This window comes from Bos indicus, chromosome 16 (genome assembly GCF_029378745.1).
Source record: "Bos indicus isolate NIAB-ARS_2022 breed Sahiwal x Tharparkar chromosome 16, NIAB-ARS_B.indTharparkar_mat_pri_1.0, whole genome shotgun sequence".
Taxonomy (NCBI): domain Eukaryota; kingdom Metazoa; phylum Chordata; class Mammalia; order Artiodactyla; family Bovidae; genus Bos; species Bos indicus.
The window spans coordinates 47,868,397-47,888,756 of NC_091775.1; the positions used below are offsets into that span (position 1 = coordinate 47,868,397).

The 20,360-nt window shown below is 52.8% G+C and overlaps 1 protein-coding gene across 4 annotated transcripts in view; it reads left to right on the plus strand.

The window, feature by feature from the left end:
• The window catches only part of ACOT7 (acyl-CoA thioesterase 7), a 109,214-nt gene that overhangs the window by 46,426 nt on the left and 42,428 nt on the right, over window positions 1–20,360 (plus strand). For all 4 annotated transcript variants that reach the window (XM_019976654.2, XM_070768297.1, XM_019976655.2 and 1 more), the window contains exons 2-4: window positions 5,897–6,014; window positions 13,458–13,614; window positions 17,883–17,974. In XM_019976654.2, coding sequence (XP_019832213.2) covers window positions 5,897–6,014; window positions 13,458–13,614; window positions 17,883–17,974 — 367 coding nt within the window. The remainder of the gene's footprint in view (window positions 1–5,896; window positions 6,015–13,457; window positions 13,615–17,882; window positions 17,975–20,360) is intronic.

The window sequence follows — 20,360 nt, forward strand, 5'->3', positions numbered from 1 at the left end:
AGTCCCCCCAGGATGGGGTCAGGCCCACCACCTGCTCTGCCCTCACAGAGCTGGCCTGCGTGGAGGCCATTTCAACAGTCAGGTGCTGCCAGTCAAATTCCAAGAGATTTCACATTAAACTCTGGATTGCCGGCTTCTCTAGAAAACTCAGTTCTTTGGTATCCTCAACTCAAACCCCTGCACGGATGCAGCTGGCCAGCTGTGAGGGCCAATACCACCCAATACCACCCCTTCACCTCCCTGACCAGAGACCAGTGGGCAGTGCCGTGTGGCATCGTGTGTGCTCCACTGGGCTGTCTTTGCTTCTTTTCTGATAGAAAAGAGGAAAGCGAAACACTTTCCATATCTGTCTCTTTGCTAAAAATGGGAAAGCAGGAGCTCCACCGAGAGGCTGCACGTTCCCCTGGCTGCCCTGGTCGCTCACACTCCTGCCTGCCTGGAGGTGACACGCATGGCCGGAGTTCAGGGGGAAGTGAGTTGAGGAAGACCCTGCCGAGCAGCTCCAGAGCTCTTTGGAGGAAGGAGGGGACAAAGGGAGGGCGGCCAGGTGCAGGACCATAGCCCTGGCTTTGGGGTGGAGGCTGGGATGGAATCACGGTGATGCCCTGGGGGAGGCATCTGATTTGGGGCCCCAGGGAGGGGCTGCCGGACCTGGGCTCTGGCCCTTCTTGTTTGCAGAACTGCAGAGCAGAGGCAGGATCAGGTCCCTGGGGAAGGTTTGCGTCTGCACCATGTGGGTGTCAGCTGGCCTGGGGACGCTAGGACAGTCCTTGGGCAGGACCTGGGGTGACCAGGACGAGGGGGTGGGGGTGGGCCTGGAGCTCAGTACCCAGGGTCCCCTCCGGAGTTAGTGGGATGTTGGTGCTGTGGGGTCTGTCCGGACCCTCAGTGTCGCAGGGTGGCTCCAGGCTCTGTCCCGTGTCCTCGTGTCTCAGAGGTGTGTCCTCCCCGGCCTCTCCCTCCTCAGGCCCTCCCGGATGTGAGCACTTCCTCCTTGGCCTTGGGGCCCTCTGTTTGCTCTTCCTGGCTCTGAGCCAGCCCGGCATACACAGCCCCACTTTACAAACAGGCAGAAATACGTCAGGCTCCCCAGAGGCGATCTCTGGTGCTCCTGGGGAAGGCTGTGTGGTGTAGAATCGTTTCAGTCCTCCCCTGTCTGGACCCCTGCCTGGCCCTTAGGCCTGTGAGTAGAGGTGGACCATCTGGTCTTTACTAAGTTGAAAACAAATTCAAAGGAAAGAGTTTGATATTGTAATGTTGTTTGATAGAGGTTGTTTTGTTATTTGAATTGGCTACCTCTTAAACTTAAAAAAAAGAGCTTAGTAGTATAAGCAGGAATTTTTAAAACTCAAAACATTAAAAATATTTTCTATAACATTTTTTAATAGAGGTTACTTTTTGAGCAGTTTTTGTTTTTGCTGGAGCCTAGTTCCCCACAGTGAAAGCAGTCCGAACCCCTGGACGCCAGGGAAGTCCTCAGAGCAGCTTTAGTTTCACAGCAAAACGGAGAAGAAAGTGCAAAGGCTCCCCGCATGCCCTCTGCCCTACATGCACAGCCTCGGCCTTTATCAGCAGCCCCAACAGAGAGGTGCATCTGTCGCAGCCGATGAACCCACATTCTTTATGAACCCATAAAGAATCTGCCTGCAATGCAGGACACCGCAGTTTGATTCCCGGGTCGGGAAGATCCCAGGGAGAAGGGAATGGCTACACACTCCAGTATTCTTGGGCTTCCCCTGTGGCTCAGATGTTAAAGAATCTACCTGCAATGTGGGAGACCTGGGTTCAATCCCTGTGTTGGGAAGATCCCCTGGAGGTGGGCATTCTTGCCTGGAGAATCCTCATGGACAGAGAAGCCTGGTGGGCTACAGCCCATGGGGTCACAAAGAGCTGGACACGACTGAGTGACTAAGCACACACCCCTGCATTGGCACATGAATTTAACCACTGGACTACCAGGCAAGTCCAAACATGGACTTTTAAAAATTGTCTCATAGTTTTGCCTTTTCTAGTGGTAGCTTATGGTGAATGGTGTCAGATTCGTGATCTCTGAAGGAGAAAATTTCGCTTTGGGATCATAGACGCGGCTTCAGTCACTCAAGAGCTTCATGCAGCAAAAGTATTATTATTAAAGTAACAAGGGATAGAGAAATCTTCTGACACAGACACCAGAAGGAGGCAGAAGAGTGCCCCCCTACTAGTCTTAGCAAGACCTTATATACTTTATCAATTGGTTACTAGCAATAGATCCGAAGAATGCCTCAAGGTTGTTAAGGTCTTACAAGACCCACTCACACAACATACATCTTAACAAGGTTAGCCAGAAGGAATGGGTTCCTGTTAAGAAGAAACAAGTCCTTGAGCAAGATACATTGATGTTATATGATCATTAGTACACAGTTTAAGGAAAAACATACCCTTCAGTTCAGTTCAGTTGCTCAGTGGTGTCCGACTGTTTGCGACCCCATGGACTGCAGCATGCCAGGCCTCCCTGTCCATCACCATCTTCCAGAGTTTACTCACACTCATGTCCATTGAGTTAGTGATGCCATCCAACCATCTCATCCTCTGTCATTCCTTTCTCCTCCCACCTTCAATCTTTCCTAGCATCTGGGTCTTTTCAAATGAGTCAATTCTTTGCATCAGGTGGCCAAAGTATTGGAACTTCAGCTTCAGCATCAGTCCTTCCAATGAATATTCAGGACTGATCTCCTTTAGAATGGACTGGTTGGATCTCCTTGCAGTCCAAGGGACTCTCAAGAGTCTTCTTCAACACCACAGTTCAGAAGCATCAATTCTTCGGTGCTCAGCTTTCTTTATAGTTCAACTCTCACATCCATATATGACTATTAGAAAAACCATAGCTTTGAGTAGATGGACCTTTGTTGGCAAAGTAATATCTCTGCTTTTAATAAGCTGTCTAGGTTTGTCATAACTTTTCTTCCAAGGACCAAGCATCTTTTAATTTCGCCATCTACAGTGATCTTAGAACCCAAGAAAATAAAGTCTGTTATTGTTTCCATTTCCCCCCACCCATCTATTTGCCATGAAGTGATGGGACTGGATGCCATGATTTTAGTTTTTTGAATGTTGAGTTTTAAGCCAGCTTTTTCACTCTTCTTTCACCTTCATCAGGAGGCTCTTTAATCACCTTCATCACGAGACACCCACATACCACATCTACTTCACCTGCTTCATCCATCCGTGAGTGGGCAAGTAGGTTGTTTCATGTCTTGGCTACTGTAAATAATGCCACAGTGAACGTGGGGGTGAAGATACCTTTTTTAAAATATGTTTTTGGCTGCCTTGGGCCCTTTGTTGCAGTGCTCAGGCTTCTTGTTCTGGTGCTTGGGCTCTCTAGTTATGGCGCATGGGCTTAGTTGCCCTTTGGCAAATGGGGTCTAAGTTCCCTGACCAGGGATTGAGCCCAGGTATGCACTGAAAGGCAAATTCTTAACCACTGGACTGCCAGGGAAGTCCCGTAGATATCTCTTTGAGATGGTGATTTCATTTCCTTCTGATGAGTACCCAGAAGTGGGATTGCTAGTTAATATGGTAGTTGGAGTCTGAATTTTTTGAGGCATCTCCATGCTGTTTTCCACAGGGGCTGTACCAATTTACATTCCCATCAGCAGTGCCCAAGGGTTCTCTTTTCTCCACATCCTTGCCAACACATGTTTCCTGTCTTTTTGATAACAGTCGTTCTGACAGATGCGAGGTGGGATCTGATTGTGGTTTTGGTTTGCGTTCCCCTGATGGTTAACGGGACTTCCCAAGCGGCGCTAGTGCTAAAGAGCCTGGCTGCGAATGCAGGAGACGTAAGTGACACGGGTTTGATCTGTGGGTCGACAAGATCCCCTGGAGAAGGGTATGGCAGCCCTCTCCAGTTTTCTTGCCTGAAGAATCCCGTGGACAGAGGAGCCTAGTGGCCTCCAGTCCATGGGGTCGCACAGAGTTGGACACAACTGAGTGACTTGGCAACAGATGGTTAATGATGTTGAGTATCTTTTCACGGGCCTGTTGGCCATCAGTATGTCTTGTTTGGGAAAATGTCCATTTCAGTCCTCTGCCCATTTTTTAACTGGATTGTTTTGCTCTTGAATTTTATGAGTTCTTTGTGTGTTTTGGATATTAATGCTTTATCGGATACATGATTTGCAGATACTTTCTCACATCCCACAGGTTATCTTTTCATTTGACTGATGACTTCCTTTGCTGTGCAGGAATCTTTTAATTTGATGTAGTCTCACTTACGTATTTTTTCCTTCTTTACCCTTTGTTTTTGATGTCAGATCGAAAAAATCATCGCTACGGCCTACGTCTTTTCCTAGGAGTTTTCTGGCTTTGGGTCTTATGTTCAAGTTTTTAATCTATTTTGAGTTGATTCAAAAATCTTTTAAAATGAGCATTTGAGAAGCCAAATGAGGCTCCTTTCCTGTGCTCTGGGGGTTCCCCTGGCCACTGCCTGGGCGACTGTGGCTGCTGCCCTTGAGCCAGTGATGCAGGTGAGAAGTAGGGGTCCTGAATGCCCCCTAGGCTGAAGGGGTGACTTTGGGGGTGGGCGACAGGTCCAGACAGCCTTTGGTCTCCCCAGAAAATGGCACTGGTGACTGAATGCTGGAGGCACCAGCCCTCCTGCGGCTTCTGACTGGTACTTAGAGAAGGAGGAAGCAGTGCTGATGAGTGTGTATGTTGCTGACTGTGTGCCAGGCTCCTTATCTGTTCCATCTCATGGTTCAGTCTTTCCCATAGTCAAGTGTGGTAGCGCTGTTGTTCCTCTTTTACGGATGAGAATGTAAAGGTGGCTGGGTTTTGGCAGCTTGCTCAGGTCACCCAGCCAGTAAGACTGGGAGTCGGGAACCATCTCTGAGGTTGCCTGGCTTAGCCTCCAAGTCTGGAAGGAGCCAGATCGGGAGGGCAGTGGAGCTCCATGGCCCAGAGTGGGGGGTCCAGCCTCTAGGGCCCACGCTGGCCAGCAGACTGGAGCAGGGTGTGTGTGCCCGGGTGATGCCAGGCACCCAGAAACTGCACACTAGCTCAGTGCCTGGTACCCACCTCAGGGCCTGAGGCTAGTGGAGACAGAGTTCATCAGCCAGACAGATAGGTGTCTGGGAGAGGGCCAAGCTCCATGGGGTTGCCCAAGGTAGGAGCACCAGGCTGGCTTTCTGGGACTCCAGGGATTTCATAGGGCTTCCCTGCTGCTGACCTCTGCAAAGACATGGCTTTTCCTCTGGGGGAAATGGGGTGATTTCAGTACCCCCTGACCTTGGGGAATTCCCCGCTCTCAACTCCAGGGAACCCACCCCTCGGGCGCTCTCTTGGAGCCCTGGGGGCAGGCAGCAATCAGGTTTTGTCTTGCTGGGAAGGTCTGGATGCTGTGATTTGTTTGCAGTTCTCAATATCTGTGGCCACAGGAGGCCAGCTCCTCTGGGACTCCTGACAGAGACGGTAGTCCTGGGAATGTGTGCTTTCTCCAAGGGATCATAGCTGTGTCCTTGCTCATTCAGCTCTGCGGGTCACTGCGGGTCCTGGGAGCCAGGAGGGGCAGGCGCACTGAGCACCCCACGGCCGGGCTGCCTCGATGTCACAGTCACGGCCTTTGTGGAAGGTCCTCGCAAAGGACCTCCCTTCCTGCCAGGGCAGGGGCGTTCTCCCACTGGCAGGCTAGGTGCCTGGACCCCAGGGCAGGAAGGTCCCCCTCTGCCCTTCCTCCCAGTGGCAACACGACCCTGCAGCCTCTTGTCTGGCTGTCAGGTCAGATCAGCACCCCACGGTGAGTGGGGGTCCTTTTCCTTCTCTGGGAGCCATCAGGCCTTTGGAGGGCTGTCTCCCTGGGGTCACTGCTGTTCATGAGTGACATCCTGCCAGAGGCTCATCCTGCCTCTTCTCCCCCCAGGATCATGCGGCCGGATGACGCCAACGTGGCCGGCAATGTGCACGGAGGGACTGTCCTGAAGATGATCGAGGAAGCAGGAGCCATCATCAGCACCCGGCACTGCAACAGCCAGAACGGGGTAGGTGTCTGGGGACCCTCTGCCAGCCTGGCCAGGTCTCTGGGAGATCCAGGCAGTCCCCTCCGGCCGTGTTGTACTCTCTGGGGTCAGGGCAAGAGTCTGGGTGGGGCCTGGGCCTGGAGCCTGCCCCTCCCTCTTCCTTGAGCCTTGGGGGCATCTGGAAGCCCTGGCCCTGGACCAGGGACCCCTTGGATTGGCACTTGGTTTGGGGCTCATTGAAGGGAGGCTGGGTACCCCCAGAAACTAAGCTGAGAGACACCTTTTCAGCCCCTCTCCCTGCGTGTGGGGTGAGTCGTGGCTTCCTGAGTCCGAGAGGCCCCAGCCTCTCAGAGCCTGTGTGGGCGGCAGTTAATCCTGGGTGTCACATTGCCTGCACCCGGATCTGTCCCCTGCTCGACCCATCCTGGGTCCACTGGCAAGTCTGGGGGCTCTTCCCTTGGTGGCTCCTGGGCTGCAGGGCCCGCAGGCCTGCACCAGCTCCTGCCGTGGTGCCTGCTCTCCACCCGCTGCCCAGACAGAGGCAGAGTTGCAGATTGAGGGCTTCAGGGCAGCTGCTGGGCATGTAGCCTGCCAGGTCCTGCCCGGCCCCAGCTCTGTGGGGTCCCGACATTCTCTGAAGCCCGCCCTCGGGATCCTATGGGCCTCAGCCAGCCACCTGCTGTGCCCCTGTCCTCCAGTTCCACACTCATGTGGGCTGTGTGTATATGTGCATGGGTGTACACCACTGTAAGGGTGCATGCGTGCAGAATGAACCAGGCTGGGGTAAGTGTTGGGGGTGGATGTGGGCCTGGGGGCCTCAGTATGGGGAGGAGTAGGGTGGGTTGCGTAAGACCGTGCTGTGAGGGAGGGGCTCTCCTTCCTGCTGAGAGTTTAGATTGATTCAGCGCCCTTGACGTTCTGGGGCTAACCCGTCACATTCAGAGAGTGCCCTCTGGTGGCTATGAGGAAGACAGGCCTGGGCCTGAAGGTCCGGGGCCGAGGTGGGGGCCAAGCCCCTGAGAGAGACTTTGAGGATCCATGCCAAGCCTGGCAGGAAAGGCTGGACGTAGAAAAGGAAAAGCCCCAGGACTTGGAGTGAGGGAGTAGGGGCTCAGGAGGCTGTGTGTTGTTCAGTTGCTCAGTTGTGTCTGACTCTTTGCAACCCCATGGACCACACCACGCCAAGCTTCCCTGTCCTTCACCATCTCCCGAAGCTTGCTCAAACTCGTGTCCAGTGAGTTGATAATGCCATCCAACCATCTCATCCTCTGTCGCCCCTTCTCCTGCTGTCAATCTTTTCCATCATGAGGGTCTTTTCCAATGACTTGGCTGTTTGCATCAACTGGCCATATTGGAGCTTCAGCTTCAACATCAGTCCTTCTAGTGAATATTCAGGATTGATTTCCTTTAGAATTGACTGGTTTGATCTCCTTGCTGTCCAAGGGATTCTCAAGAGTCTTCTCCAGCCCCGCAGTTCGAAAGCATCAGTTCCTTGGTGTGCAGCTTTCTTTATGGTCCAACTCTCACGTATGACTACTGGAAAAATCATAGCTTTGACTAGATGGACCTTTGTCAGCAAAGTGATGTCTCTGCTTTTTATTAGTCATAGCTTTTCTTCCAAGGAGCAAGTGACTTTTAATTTCTTGGCTGCAGTCACTGTCTGCAGTGTTTTTGGAGCCCAAGAAAATAAAGTCTGTCATTATTTCCACTTTTCCCCCATCTGTTTGCCATGAAGTGATGGGACCGGATGCCATGGTCTTCATCTTTCGAATGTTGAGTTTTAAGTCAGCTTTTTCACTCTCCTTTTTCACCTTTATCAAGAGGCTCTTTAGATCCTCTTTGGCTTTCTGTCATTAAGGTGGTGTCATCTGCATATCTGAGGTTATTGATATTTCTCCAGGCAATCTTGATTCCAGCTTGTGCTTCATCCAGTATGGCATTTTGCATGATGTACTCTGCATATAAGTTAAATACTCAGGGTGACAATATACAGCCTTGACGTACTCCTTTCCCAATTTGGAACCAGTCCGTTGTTCCATCTCCTGTTCTAACTGTTGCTTCTTGACCTGCACACAGGGTTTCTCAGGAGGTGGTCTGGTACTCTCATCTCTTTAAGAATTTTCCAAGTTTGTTGTGATCTACACAGTCAGAGGCTTTAGCATAGTCAGTGAAGCAGAAGTAGATGTTTTTCTGGAACTCTCTTGCTTTTTCTGTGATCCAGTGGATGTTGGCAATTTGATTTTTGGTTCCTCTGCCTTTTCTAAATCCAGCTTATACACCTGGAAGTTCTCAGTTCACATACTGTTGAAGCCTAGCTTGAAGGATTTTGAGCATTATCTTGCTAGCATATAAAATTAATGCAATTGTGTGGTAGTTTGAATATTTTTAGGCATTGTCGTTCTTTGCGATTGGGATGAATACTGATCTCCAGTTCTGTGGCCACTGCTGAGTTTTCCAAATTTGCTGGCATATTGAGTGCAGCACTTTCACAGCATCATCTTTTAGGATTTGAAATAGCTCAGCTGGAATTTGATCATCTCCCTTGACTTTGTTTGTAGTAATGTTTCGTAAAGCCCATTTTGACTTCATACTCCAAGATATCTGGCTCTAGGTGAGTGACCACACCATCATGGTTATACGGGTCAATAAGACCTTTTTTGTACTGTTCTTTGTATTCTTGCCACCTTTTCTTAATCTCTTCTGCTTCTGTTAGGTCCTCACTGTTTCTGTCTTTTATTGTGCCCATCCTTGCATGAAATCTTCCCTTGGTATCTCTAGTTTTCTTGAGGAAACCTCTGGTCTTTCCTATTCTATTGTTTTCCTCTCTTTCTTTGCATTGTTCACAAAAGAAGGCTTCTTTTATTTCTCCTTGCTATTCTTTGGAACTCTGCATTCACATGGATATATCTTTCCCTTTTTCATTTGTCTTTTGCTTCTCTTCTTTTCTCAGCTATTTGTAAGGCCTCCTCAGACAACCATTCTGCCTTTTGGCATTTCTTTTTCTTGGGGATGGTTTTGGTCACCACCTCCTGTCCAACCTCTTATGAACCTCTGTCCATAGTTCTTCAGGCACTCTATCAGATCTAATCCCTTGAATCTATTTGTCACTTCCACTGTATAATTGTAAGGGATTTGATTTAGATCAATCCTGAATGGTCTAGTGGATTTCCCTACTTTGTTCAATTAAGTAGAATTTTGCAATAACGAGGTCATGATCTGAGCCACAGTCAGCTCCCCCCCCCCCCTTTTTTTTTTGTTGACTGTATAGAGCGTCTCCATCTTCAGCTACAAAGAATATAATCAGTCTGATTTCGGTATTGACCATCTGTTGATGTCCAAGTGTAGAGTCGTCTCTTGTGTTGTTGGAAGAGGGTGTTTGCTCTGACCAGTGCGTTCTCTTGGCAAAACTCTGTTAGCCTTTGCCCTGCTTCATTTTGTACTCCAAGGCCAAACTTGCCTGTTACTCTGGGTATCTCTTGTCTTCCTACTTTTACATTCCAGTCCCCTATAATGAAAAGGACATCTTTTTTTGGTGTTAGTTCTAGAAGATTTTGTAGGTCTTCATAGCAGCCTCTTGCCGGCAGAGCTTGGAGAGTTCCAGAAGGGGCCCTCAGGCTGTGCCCTCATCCTTGCCTGGCTCTCTCAGCTCTTGCCTTTTCCACTTTGTGCCAGCGAGTGGTGCTGTAGCCCCACAGATGTACTGAGGGCTGGAAGCCCAGCAATTCCCTCAGGTTGTTTCAGCCTCAGGGGTGATGTGACTGTGGGCGGGTAAGGAGGGGTGAGGTGGGCGTGGAAGGGACAGGCCCCCCTTGAATCAGAGGGTGAACCCACATGCTGTGCTTGCCTGCACAGCCCCTGCTGCGTCGCCGCTCTGGGGCCTGACTCCAGGACCTTTATAGGAACAGACTCCTGCCTGTCTGAGGCTGTCCTGGGAAGGGATGGACATGGGGGTCCCTGGCATCCCTTCCGAGAGGCTTGTTCTGTGGGTTTGGGGTGGGCTGGGGAAATGGCCTGTTTGCCAGGTGTCAGATGAGTTCTCACACAGGTGGGAGAGCTGTACTTTGCTGCTGTGGGTGGTGACAGGTGGCCAGTGGGAAGGGTGCAGACACACCAGGGCTTGAACTTTCACCTGTGAGCCCGACGTCTCCAGGCCCGCAGGAGGGTGCTGTGAGGACCAGCCGCCAAAGTGAAGCCCAGAGCTGGCACAGGATGCACAGACCCTCGGGAGCTGCCCAGCCAGCCCAGGGGTACCTGTGCCAGCACGCCCAGTGTCCTCAAAAAGCCGGCTGGTTTCTTGATTCTGATAGAAAGTTGTAAAAGTGCTGGGTGCTGTGATTGGCAGTGAAGATCAAACATAGGACTATCTTTAGTGTCATTTGGTTGATGTGGATTGAAAAGGAAGCTTATTCCATGATATATGAAGGACTGTTACAACTCAACAGCAAAAAATAAACAACCCATTTTAAAAATGGGCAGAGGAACTGAATAGACATTTTTCCAGTGAAGACGTGCAGATGGCCAGCAGGCGTGTGAAGAGATGCTCACCATCAGTAATCGTCAGGGAAATGCAGATCAGAACCATGAGATGGCAGCTCACGCCTGCCTGAATGGCTGTCATCAAAAAGACAACAGATAGGAAGTCCTGTGTGGAGATAAAGGGATCCTTGCACACTGCTGGTAGGAGTGTAAAGTGGTGCAGCCCCTGTGGAAAAGAGCACAGAGGTTAAAACTGATGGGCTTCCCAAGTGGTGCTAGTGGTAAAGAACCCGTCTGCCAGTGCAGGAGACGTAAGAGATGTGGGTTTGATCCGTGGGTTGGGAAGATCCTCTGGAGAAGGGAATGGCAACTCCAACATGCTTGCCTGGAGAATCCCATGGACAGAAGAGCTTGGTGGGCTACAGTCTATGGGGTCTCAAAGAGTCAGACACGACTGAAGCAACTTAGCACGCACACACATATGATCCAGTTATTCCACTTCTGAGTGTTTATCCCAAGAAAATGAAAAAACTAATTGCAAGTGGTATTTGCACCCCCTTGTTCATGGCAGCATTATTTCCAATAGCTGAGACCTAAGACAACCTAAGTGTCCACTGATGGATGAATAGGTAAAGAAATTGTGGGGAATTCTGTGGAAGTCCAGTGGTTAAGACTCTGCAATTTCACTGCCGAGGGCCCGGGTTTGATCCCTAGTCGGGCAACTAAGATCCTGAAAGCTGCACAGCCCAACTGAAACAAAAAGAAAGAAGTTGTGGTGTGTATATATGTACACTGTGGAATGTTATACATAAAGAAAGATGGGATCTTGCCATTTGCAACAACATGGATGGACCAGGAGGGTGTTAGCTAAGTGACATAAGTCAGATGGAGGAAGACAGACACCTTGTGATTCACCCAGAGGTGAAATATAAAAAAGAAAGAAAAAATACATGAACAAACCAAACACAAGCATGTAGATACAGAGGACAGAGAACTGGTTACTAGAGAGAGGAAGGGGTGAAGTAGAGGGGGGTCAGGAGCAAGGTGGGTGAAGGAGTCATTGCTCAGTGAAGGATGGAAGCTGTATCCTTGGTGGTGAGCTCACTGTAGGGTGTGCAGAAGTAGAAACAGAACGTTGTACACGTGAAACTCATGCAGTGTTATAAATCAGCGCGTGTGTGCACGCTGTCATGCCCAACTCTTCGTGGCCCTGTGGGCTGCAGCCTGCCAGGTGCCTCTGTCCATGGGCTTCTCCAGGCGAGAGTGCTGGAGTTGACTGCCACGTCCTCCAGGGCATCTTCCTGACCTAGGGATTGAACCCATGTCTCTTGCGTCTCCTGCATTGGCAAGTGGATTCTTTACCACTTTACCACCTGGGAAGCCCTATAAACCAATGCTACCTCAATAAAAACTGAACCTACAAAAACTTGATTTTCAGGAGTCCTCTGGCATCCAGTGGTTAAAACTCTTTCCAACACACTTTCTTTTGTATATACATATATGTGTCTATATATATATTTGACTGCACAAGGTCTTGGTTGTGGCGCTCAGGATCTTTAGCTGTGGTATGTGAACTCTTAGTTGCAACATGTGAAATCTAGTTGCCTGACCAGGGATCAAACTCAGGCCCTCTGTGTTGGGAGCTTGGAGTCTTAGCCATAAGACCACCAGGGAAGTCCTAAGACTCCTTGTTTTCATTGCCAAGGGCCTTGAGGAACTAAGATCCCAGAAATTGTACACTGCACGGTGAGGCCAAAAAAACAAAAAACACCTGATTCTCAGTGCTGGGGCCTGGTGAGCACTCGGCCCTATTGAGAAGCACTGTGGGAACACTTGGTGAGGTGTGTGTTTGCTTCTGCCCAGAAAATCATCACCAAAAATGATTTAAATAAAAGAAAGCTCCTCACAGGGTTATTCATAATAAGAAGCAGTTGAGGTTGACCCAAATCTAATAGAAGGATACTCTGTTTGGCCATTAAAAAAATATCCTTGCAGTGGAGTATTGCGAAATGGCAGCTGTAGAAAGTGTTAAGAAAATGAAGGAGGAGGTGAGTCCCTCATTTTCATGAAGCGTGAGCTCCCAAGGGTTCCCCTCATGGCCGGGGACGTAAGCCTTCTTGTTAGTTTTGAGTTTTGAGTCATGAAAATGGGTTGTGTATTTAAAGGATAAAGAACATTTTTTAAAAAGAGATGTGATTGCTAAGAGCTTGTCATAACATGGGCAGGTTATTTTTCTTCCTGTTGAGTGAAAAAAGCAGATCGTGAAAGTGGATATTTAGCATATACACAGCTAGGTGAGATTATATATGACAACCATAGGTGAGTATAAGTGACAATTATGCATGACTACGAGTGTCAACTATATGCCTCAAACTGCAAAACGAGGAGCCAGGCAGACAAGTGAACCAGTAAAGCCCGTATTCTTGGGACAAAAAGCCGGGAAAGAAAGATCCCAAAGTAGAAGGCGTGGTTGTCTCTCGATGGGAGGGGTGAATTTTCCCTGCTCTGTCTACTTTTCTGTACTTCCCAAGTTTTCCATAACGAGTATGTACGCCTTTTTTCACTTTCCGTTATGCGAGTACTACGTGTCCTTTGTAGAAAAGTCAGGAAAGAGAAGTTGCTTGGCATCCCATCACCCAGGATCACCTGTATCAACAGCTTTGCCCTGTTGCCCACAGGCAGTGCTTCACCTCCTGGTTTTGCATTTAGGAGGGTATGCTGACAGTAACTTGCTCTAGTTTATTCTTTATTTAAAAAACCTTTTGTTTCTTTGGTCATGCCACACAGCATGTGAGGTCTTAGTTCCCTGGCCAGGGGATTGAACCCACGCCTCCTGCAGTGGAAGTGTGAAGTCCTAACCCCTGGACTGCCAGGGAAGTCCCATGACTTGCTTTACTGTAACCGTGGGGAAAAATACCCAGGGTCGTTTTAGGCGACCACATCCAGGGTGGGGCCTTGGGACGACTGACCCGCCTCTGGTCTTTGCAGGAGCGCTGCGTGGCTGCACTGGCCCGGGTGGAGCGCACGGACTTCCTGTCGCCCATGTGCATCGGCGAGGTGGCGCACGTCAGCGCGGAGATCACCTACACCTCCAAGCACTCGGTCGAGGTCCAGGTGCACGTGATGTCCGAGAACATCCTCACAGGTGACGTCCGCGTGCAGCGACGGGGGCCGTGGGGCAGGCGCAGCAGCCATGGCTCCTGGCTCATCCTGACACTGCGATGACCTCCCTGCATTCCCACCTCCACCTGTGGGCAGCGACCTCTGCGTCCTCGCTCTGCAGATGGGAAATGGGGGCATGGGGGTAGTTAGGCAATGAGCTGGGTGTGCGGCCCCCCTCCCCTCTGCCTTCCTGGGGTAGGGGCTGGCAGCCAACTGGTCTGGGCAGAGGGATGGCAGCGGGCTAGGAGGGCACCAGCTGCCTTCCAGCCCTGCTAATGTGCACCCAGTGGCCACCCCCCCGTCCCCAGCCCCTCACTGCTCCTTGGAGGACGCTGGCCTGGCCCTTGCTCTGCTCCCCGGGGGCCCCTGCAAGCCAGGCTGGTGCTCACTGGGTGAACCTTTGACTCGGGTTTGATCTGAATATTCTCTTCCTCAGAGTGGTAACCATGGAAACCCTTTTTCCTACCCCCACTGGGCGCTGCAGGGGAGTGTGGCTCCAGTTCAGTCACTGCTTTTTATAACCAAGATGCTCATGAGGCAGGCAGCCTCCTTGGTGCCCTCGCTGCCCTGCTCTTCATCCCAGCCCACCCGGTGTCCCACCCAGAGGAGAGGCCCTGCTGGCTCTAGGAGAGGGAGCTGCCTGGGTCCTTGCCCCTCCTCCAACACCCCACCCTCAGCCGTGGCTGCCTGCGGAGTGCTGTGCTCAGAGATCTTCATGGGGCTCCAGGCTTCTCCCCCACACAGGCCAGGCGCTCAGTTACCCATCTAGAACATTCCCATGACTGCAGCAGGCCCAGCATAGTGAATGGTGCAGCTGAGGCAGAACCTGGGGCTGGGGGGGTGGTCAGCTGGCTTGTGCCCCATGTCCTGATCTGTGGCCTGAGCTCTGTGTTCAGGGCAGCTCCAGCGTCAAGAGACCTTGGATGCTGGTCTCAGGCTGTGGCACAGAAAGGGGTCCTCTGGTCCTGACTTCCCACATGGGCTAGCAGCCCACCATCCCGGAGAAGGCCCCTCCCATCTCCCCACCACCTGCCTCCTCCATGCCCACCCCCACCACAGTGACCCAGTGCTGCTCTCCTGGCCCGAGCTGGGAGTAGAGTCTCCCCGCTCAGGACCCAAGGGAGGAAATGGCTGGCTGCACTCTCTGCTTCTCTTGAAATTACACTTAGTCGATAGTGTTTTCAGCAGTGCTGGTTTTTTCATTGCAATTTTCTGGTGTCTCAAAACAGGGTAGGGGCCTGCTTTACAGATTCCTGTCATCCAGGCCCCCTTTCTGCACATCAGAGGCTTTGGGCAGGGAGGAAGCCCGTGAACAGAATGGCATCACACTGAGTGGGGACGAGAGGCAGGGGACAGGGGGCCTCCTGGGCTTTCAGACTGGAGCTCACCTCTGCCAAGTGGCAGGGATCCTGGGATCTTGGCTCCTCCCACCAGAGGTGGTTCTCAAGGGGACACACTTGGTTGTCATAATCAGGGGGATGCTGCCGACTGCCTGGTGACCAGCCTGGGTGTCTGCAGAGGGAGGCTGAGGAGGCTGGCGCTGGACTGCTGATGTCTGAGGGGAGTGGGCATGTCCCCTGCCCCTGCAGCTTCCATTGGCTCATGATGGACAGGGACTCAGTCACTGATGAAGGAAGGAAGGAAGGAGTGGAGGAGTCGCTCCTGTGCTGAGAGGAAGCCAGCAGGGGGCGCTGTCTAGAACTACAGCGCTTTCTTCTTTCTTTGCAGGACCCTCCCTCTGTGGGCAGGAGTGGGCAGTGCTCACCCAGTGCCCCGTGCTAGTGACATGAAACCCCCTGCTTCGTGATCAGGATGCTCTCCATGCGCCCCCCGGCCTCCCCCCCCCACCCCCCCCCCACACACACAGAATCCCCAGCTGCCCTGGCCCTGAAGGGTGGGCACACAGTCTAAGCTGCCCCGAGGATAGAAGTGGCTGTGCTCTGCACTCCCTCCTGGAACAGCGGGCAGGCTGCGGGCATGTGACGGGGACAGAGGCCCAGTGGAGGAGGGGCTGGCCAGCACTGCCCAGCTTTTTGACACGGGGGAGGGCCGAGGCCGCGGGAGAAACTGGAGGCCGAATCATGGGGTGGATGTGAACGCTTGGAGCCCTGGGGCTGCGTCTTCTCTCCAGGGCTTGGTCGCCTTGCCCACGAGCCCCTGCTGCAGGTCCGGGCACCCTTCTCCCACCTTGATCTCACATCCAGGTCCCCCTCTGGGTCTTGGCACTATGTCAATATCTCTGTCGTCCTCTGTCCGTCTTTCCATGTTTGGGTCTGTGTGAGTCTCTCTTATCCTGGGACCCTGTGTCTCAAGATCTTCCTGCCTTGATGCATCTCTGCCTGCGTGTCCGCTGGGATGTGAGGGCAGGCCGTGTGGCTGCCTGGTCCAGAACAGGGCTGCCCAGAGGGGCTTCGAACACGGCCAGGTGGGGAGACCAGGCTGCGCAGACAAACAGGCGACGAGGCTGAGCCAGGAGGCTGCTCATGTGCCGTCTCTGTATTTCACAGCCCCTGGAGGCAGGGCCCCCGTTCTGCGCGTCCCCCTCACTCGGGGCCGTGCCGCCTTCAAGAGGCAGCCTGACGAGCACGCGCCCAGGCAGACAACCAGCAAACCTTTGCTCATTCATCTCCGGCAACTGTCAAAATATTAAGCTCACTGGGATGTGATTGCTGCGAAGCGCTCCAGAAAATGGCTGGGAGCCTCAGAATTTCAGAATAGATGTTTTCAGTGCTGCCGTTGTCTTTTGGTGGTTTTATTGAATGATAGAGAAAGCACAGTTCGAGTGTTTTGCCTCATTTGCTCCATGATGTTCGTTTGGGTTTGGAGGAGGGCCACTCCGCGTTTCCGTGGAAACGGGCCATCAGGCTGGCTCTAGCTGAATCGGACAGGAAATCTTTACTCCCCAGAGCAGGTTGTCAGAATCACTCTCCATCACAGAGCAGTGAAGATATTTTTCCATGTTGTTTGCCTGTGATCCTGGTGGTGCTGTGGAAACGTCCTGGTGGGCCTCGCCCTCTTTCTTACTGACCTGCTGGGGCTCGGCCTGGACCTTTGGTCTAGTTTAAGGGAAAAAACGGAGGCCCCAGGATCGCCTTGAGGGGTCAGGTCAGAGGAACTGGTAGGAGGCATTTAGGGCCAGGCCCCCAGGCTGCTTCCTCTATTCTACTTACTCTCTGTCCTGAAGTTCTCCTGTTCTCTGCTACATGCAATCTTCCACGTCAAAGAGGCAACTTTTAACAGGCATCCTCACAAACATTAATACTTTTCTGAAATTATGGGGTCTGGGAGGCATTGAGCTTCTGTATGAACCTAGGCAAGCCCCTTGACTTCTCTGGGCTTCAGTGTCCTCCTGCACAAGTGAGAGGTGTGGACCCAGGGATCTCTGGGCTCTTTTGGCCCGTGATGTTCAGCCCGGACAGCCCTCCCGCCCTGGGAGCCCCACTCTGCCCTGAGGCCAGGCTTGGTGCCCAGAGAGGGTTCTGTTTCTTGCTGTTCACCCCAGAGCTGAAGCCAGCAGCTCACAGCGCTCTCTCAGCCCCGACGTGGGAGCATCTGGAGTGAGGCTGAGTCCCCCCAACTGTGCCTGGTGTGGCGCCCCCCCACTGGGAAGGGGGACCTGGTGGGGGGTGGGCTGTACTCTGGCTGTGCCCTTGGCCCCGCCTCCACGACCTTCAGCCTCACATCCGTGAGCTGCTTCCTGCCCACCCAGAGCTCTTCTCAGTGGCCTTTGCGCCAGTGGATGGGTCCTTCAGAGGATGTTCCTGTTCTGTGTGTCGTGATGTCCAGTTCCTCAGCGGGGCCTTCTTCCATGAGATCTGTCAGCTGGGATCTCTCCGTGGAGATGGGGCCCAGCCTGGCTTTGTTCTGCTTTTCCCTGGGAGGAGGCTGAGGCCAATCTGCCCGCCCCACCCCAGCCTAGCCCTTCCCTCTCCCTCCCTCTGGAGGCTCCTTGGAGGCCTGCCTGGAGTTGGCGCCCTCCAGATGTGGGCCTTCTGAGTTAGAAAGTCCTAGAAAGCCGGCAGGCCCCCAGCTTAGACCAGAAGATCTGAAGTCTTCCCAGCAGCCTCATTGTGGGGCCACATGCTGGGGCGGGGGTTCCCCAGCTGGGGCCCACGCTTCCCCCTAGTCTTTGCCCACACTTGCACCTCGAGGCTGAAGGAGGCCTGGGGGTGGGGGCCAGAGGTGGCTTTGGCCCTGCCTGCCGCCCTGCTGGCTCCCAGGACATTCCTCACATGTCTTTCTTCTTTGAAGGTACCAAAAAGCTGACCAATAAGGCCACCCTGTGGTACGTGCCCCTGTCGCTGAAGAATGTGGACAAGGTCCTGGAGGTGCCTCCGGTTGTGGTAAGGAGACCCTGCCCACTTTTCTCAGGCAGGGGGCAGGGAGGACCAAGTCTTAGGAGATTTAGAGGCATAGGGGGAGGGACAACCCTTCATGCAGAGAAGGCCAGAGCGGCTGGCCTGGGCCCTGCAGATACCAGACCCCCTTGGAGGGCCCTGGTCAGAGGCAAGATGGGCAACAGGACTGTGCAGGTGGCCAGTCTAGGGGAGACCACAGTCCTGGGGAGACAGGCTGAGACATTTCTGTTTCAGCCCCACTCTCTCTCCCGCCATGTCCACTTCCTTCCTTGGTTTCTCTCGTTTGGGTTTTTCTCTGGACAGACACGTCTGTGCATGAAGAGATTTCGTCTTGTTCATGCCCCACTGCAGGCAGGCTCGGCAGGCAGGCGTTCCGAGGGGGAGATTAGGCTGATAGAGGGGTTTAACTCCTCCCCTCACAGCGTCCCACCTCTCCTCCTGTGGTTCCCCTACCTCTGGATGTTCCAAGGACATCTGTGACCTGCTCTCCCTGGAGGCCGGGTGCTCTGCTCTCACCCCTGCAAGGAGCAGTTCTTAGAGAGGCCTGGGCCTGGCTTAGACGTGTCTGCCCCTACAGGGAGCATTTTTCTGTGGCCGAGATGTCCAGAGAAGAAACTTCTAAGAAACAGTAAAGTGGGGACCCAGGCAGTTAGGGACTGTATCGCACTCACGGAGGAGCACTCCCTAGTCTCCTCCTTGCCCCCCTACCACAGGCCCTTCCCACTCTCTGTCGTGTCCCCCGACCACCCGTAGGCCTAGGGCAATGGGGGCTTGCTCCCTGTCATCTTGCCGGGGGGGACGGGCTCCCAGCCCATAGCTCATGTCTGACCAGCACGCTGCCTGCCCAGTCAAGGCCCTGGGGAGTTGGGGGAGGGCCACTCAGCTTCTGCGCTCCAGCTGCCCTTAAGTCTAGACTTTTAAACAGCATTCCTGGTGACAGGCGTTCTCTCCACATGGACCGGGAAGGGTGATCAGACCTTGGTCTGCATCTGGTTGGTAGTCCTGGGTTTGGTACCGTGAGGGCAGGGTGGTGGTGGTGTCTGCAGCTCCGGGCTGCCTGTCCCTCCACATGTGAGGAGAGGGCAGGTTCTCGGGGCCAGATTCCCACATGTCCCATCAGTTTGAGTTTCCCGGGAGCCCCTGTGACACAGCCTAGGGGCTTGAACTGCAGTTCATTCTCCCAGTTCTGAGGCCAGAAGTACAGAATCACACTGCCAGCTGGGCTGCGCTCCTGCCGGAAGCTCTGAGCCAGGGGTGATCCTTCCCATGTCGTGTAGTTCAGGCATTCCAGACGTTCTTTGACCTGTGATCACATCCCTCCAGGCTCTGCCTATGCGGTCACCTGGCTGCCTTTCCGTTTGTGTGTGTGTGTGTGTGCACACGAGTGCACGTGTCTTAACTAATTATTCCTGCACAGACCCTAGTTCCCAGATAGGTCACATGCTGAGTCCCAGGTGGACAGGAATTCTGACAGGCTGCTGTTGAAGCCAGAACACTGGCCTTCAGTCCAGCCCACTCTCTCTCTCTCCGTCTCTTCCTCCCTCCCTGTCTGCACCACCTACACCCCCCTCCGACCCTTGCCCACCACGTTCTTCCTGGAGCTGCTCTCTCTGCTGCTGACCATTTTGTCATTTTCAAGCAGCACTGACTGAGGGGTTTTAAGACCCAAGAAGCAGGTGTGAGTCTGAGGCTCAGTGACTGTCTCTTTAGAAAGTACAAGTGTGCTTATCCTCGATTTCATCTTTCCCACTAAGTGCTTGATGTTAAATTAGCCACGTCTCATGTAAACACTCAAACACTATTATTTAACTTTTAATTTTCAGATGCTACACAGTTTTAGAAGTCTCCAGCAGGCCTTATCTCTGGCTTCAGTAGCCACGTGATACGTCTTCAGGGGTTGCTGCTGAAGGAAGATTCCTGGGCCAGGCACATCAGCTTTTGCTTCCTTCTGGCTCCTGGAGGCAGGGAGTGGGGTGGGCCTGGGTGCTGAGAGCTGGTGGGTTTTTAGCCAGCAGGGGAGGGGCAAGCAACATCGGGCTCTGCTGGCTCCTGTCCCCCTCCCCACGGGGACAGGGCAGCTCTGCATGTCACCCCTCTCGTCCCCCGCTTTCCCTCCCACATCCTGGCGTGGGCCCCCTGTTTCTCTCCCATTCCCTTTGTTAAGCCGGGTTTGATGAGACATAAATATCAGCCCTGCCCATGTTGCAGGGGATGTTGGAAGTGTTCCACTGGGTACAGAGAGAGCTCCAGATGGGAGAAGCTGTGTGGCTTACAGCTGCAGCCATTGCTAATATTTATCTGCGTTTTCTTCCCCCCAACATGTGCTAGGCCCATGTACAAGCCTTCGCTTGACTCACATATAGGTCTGCTG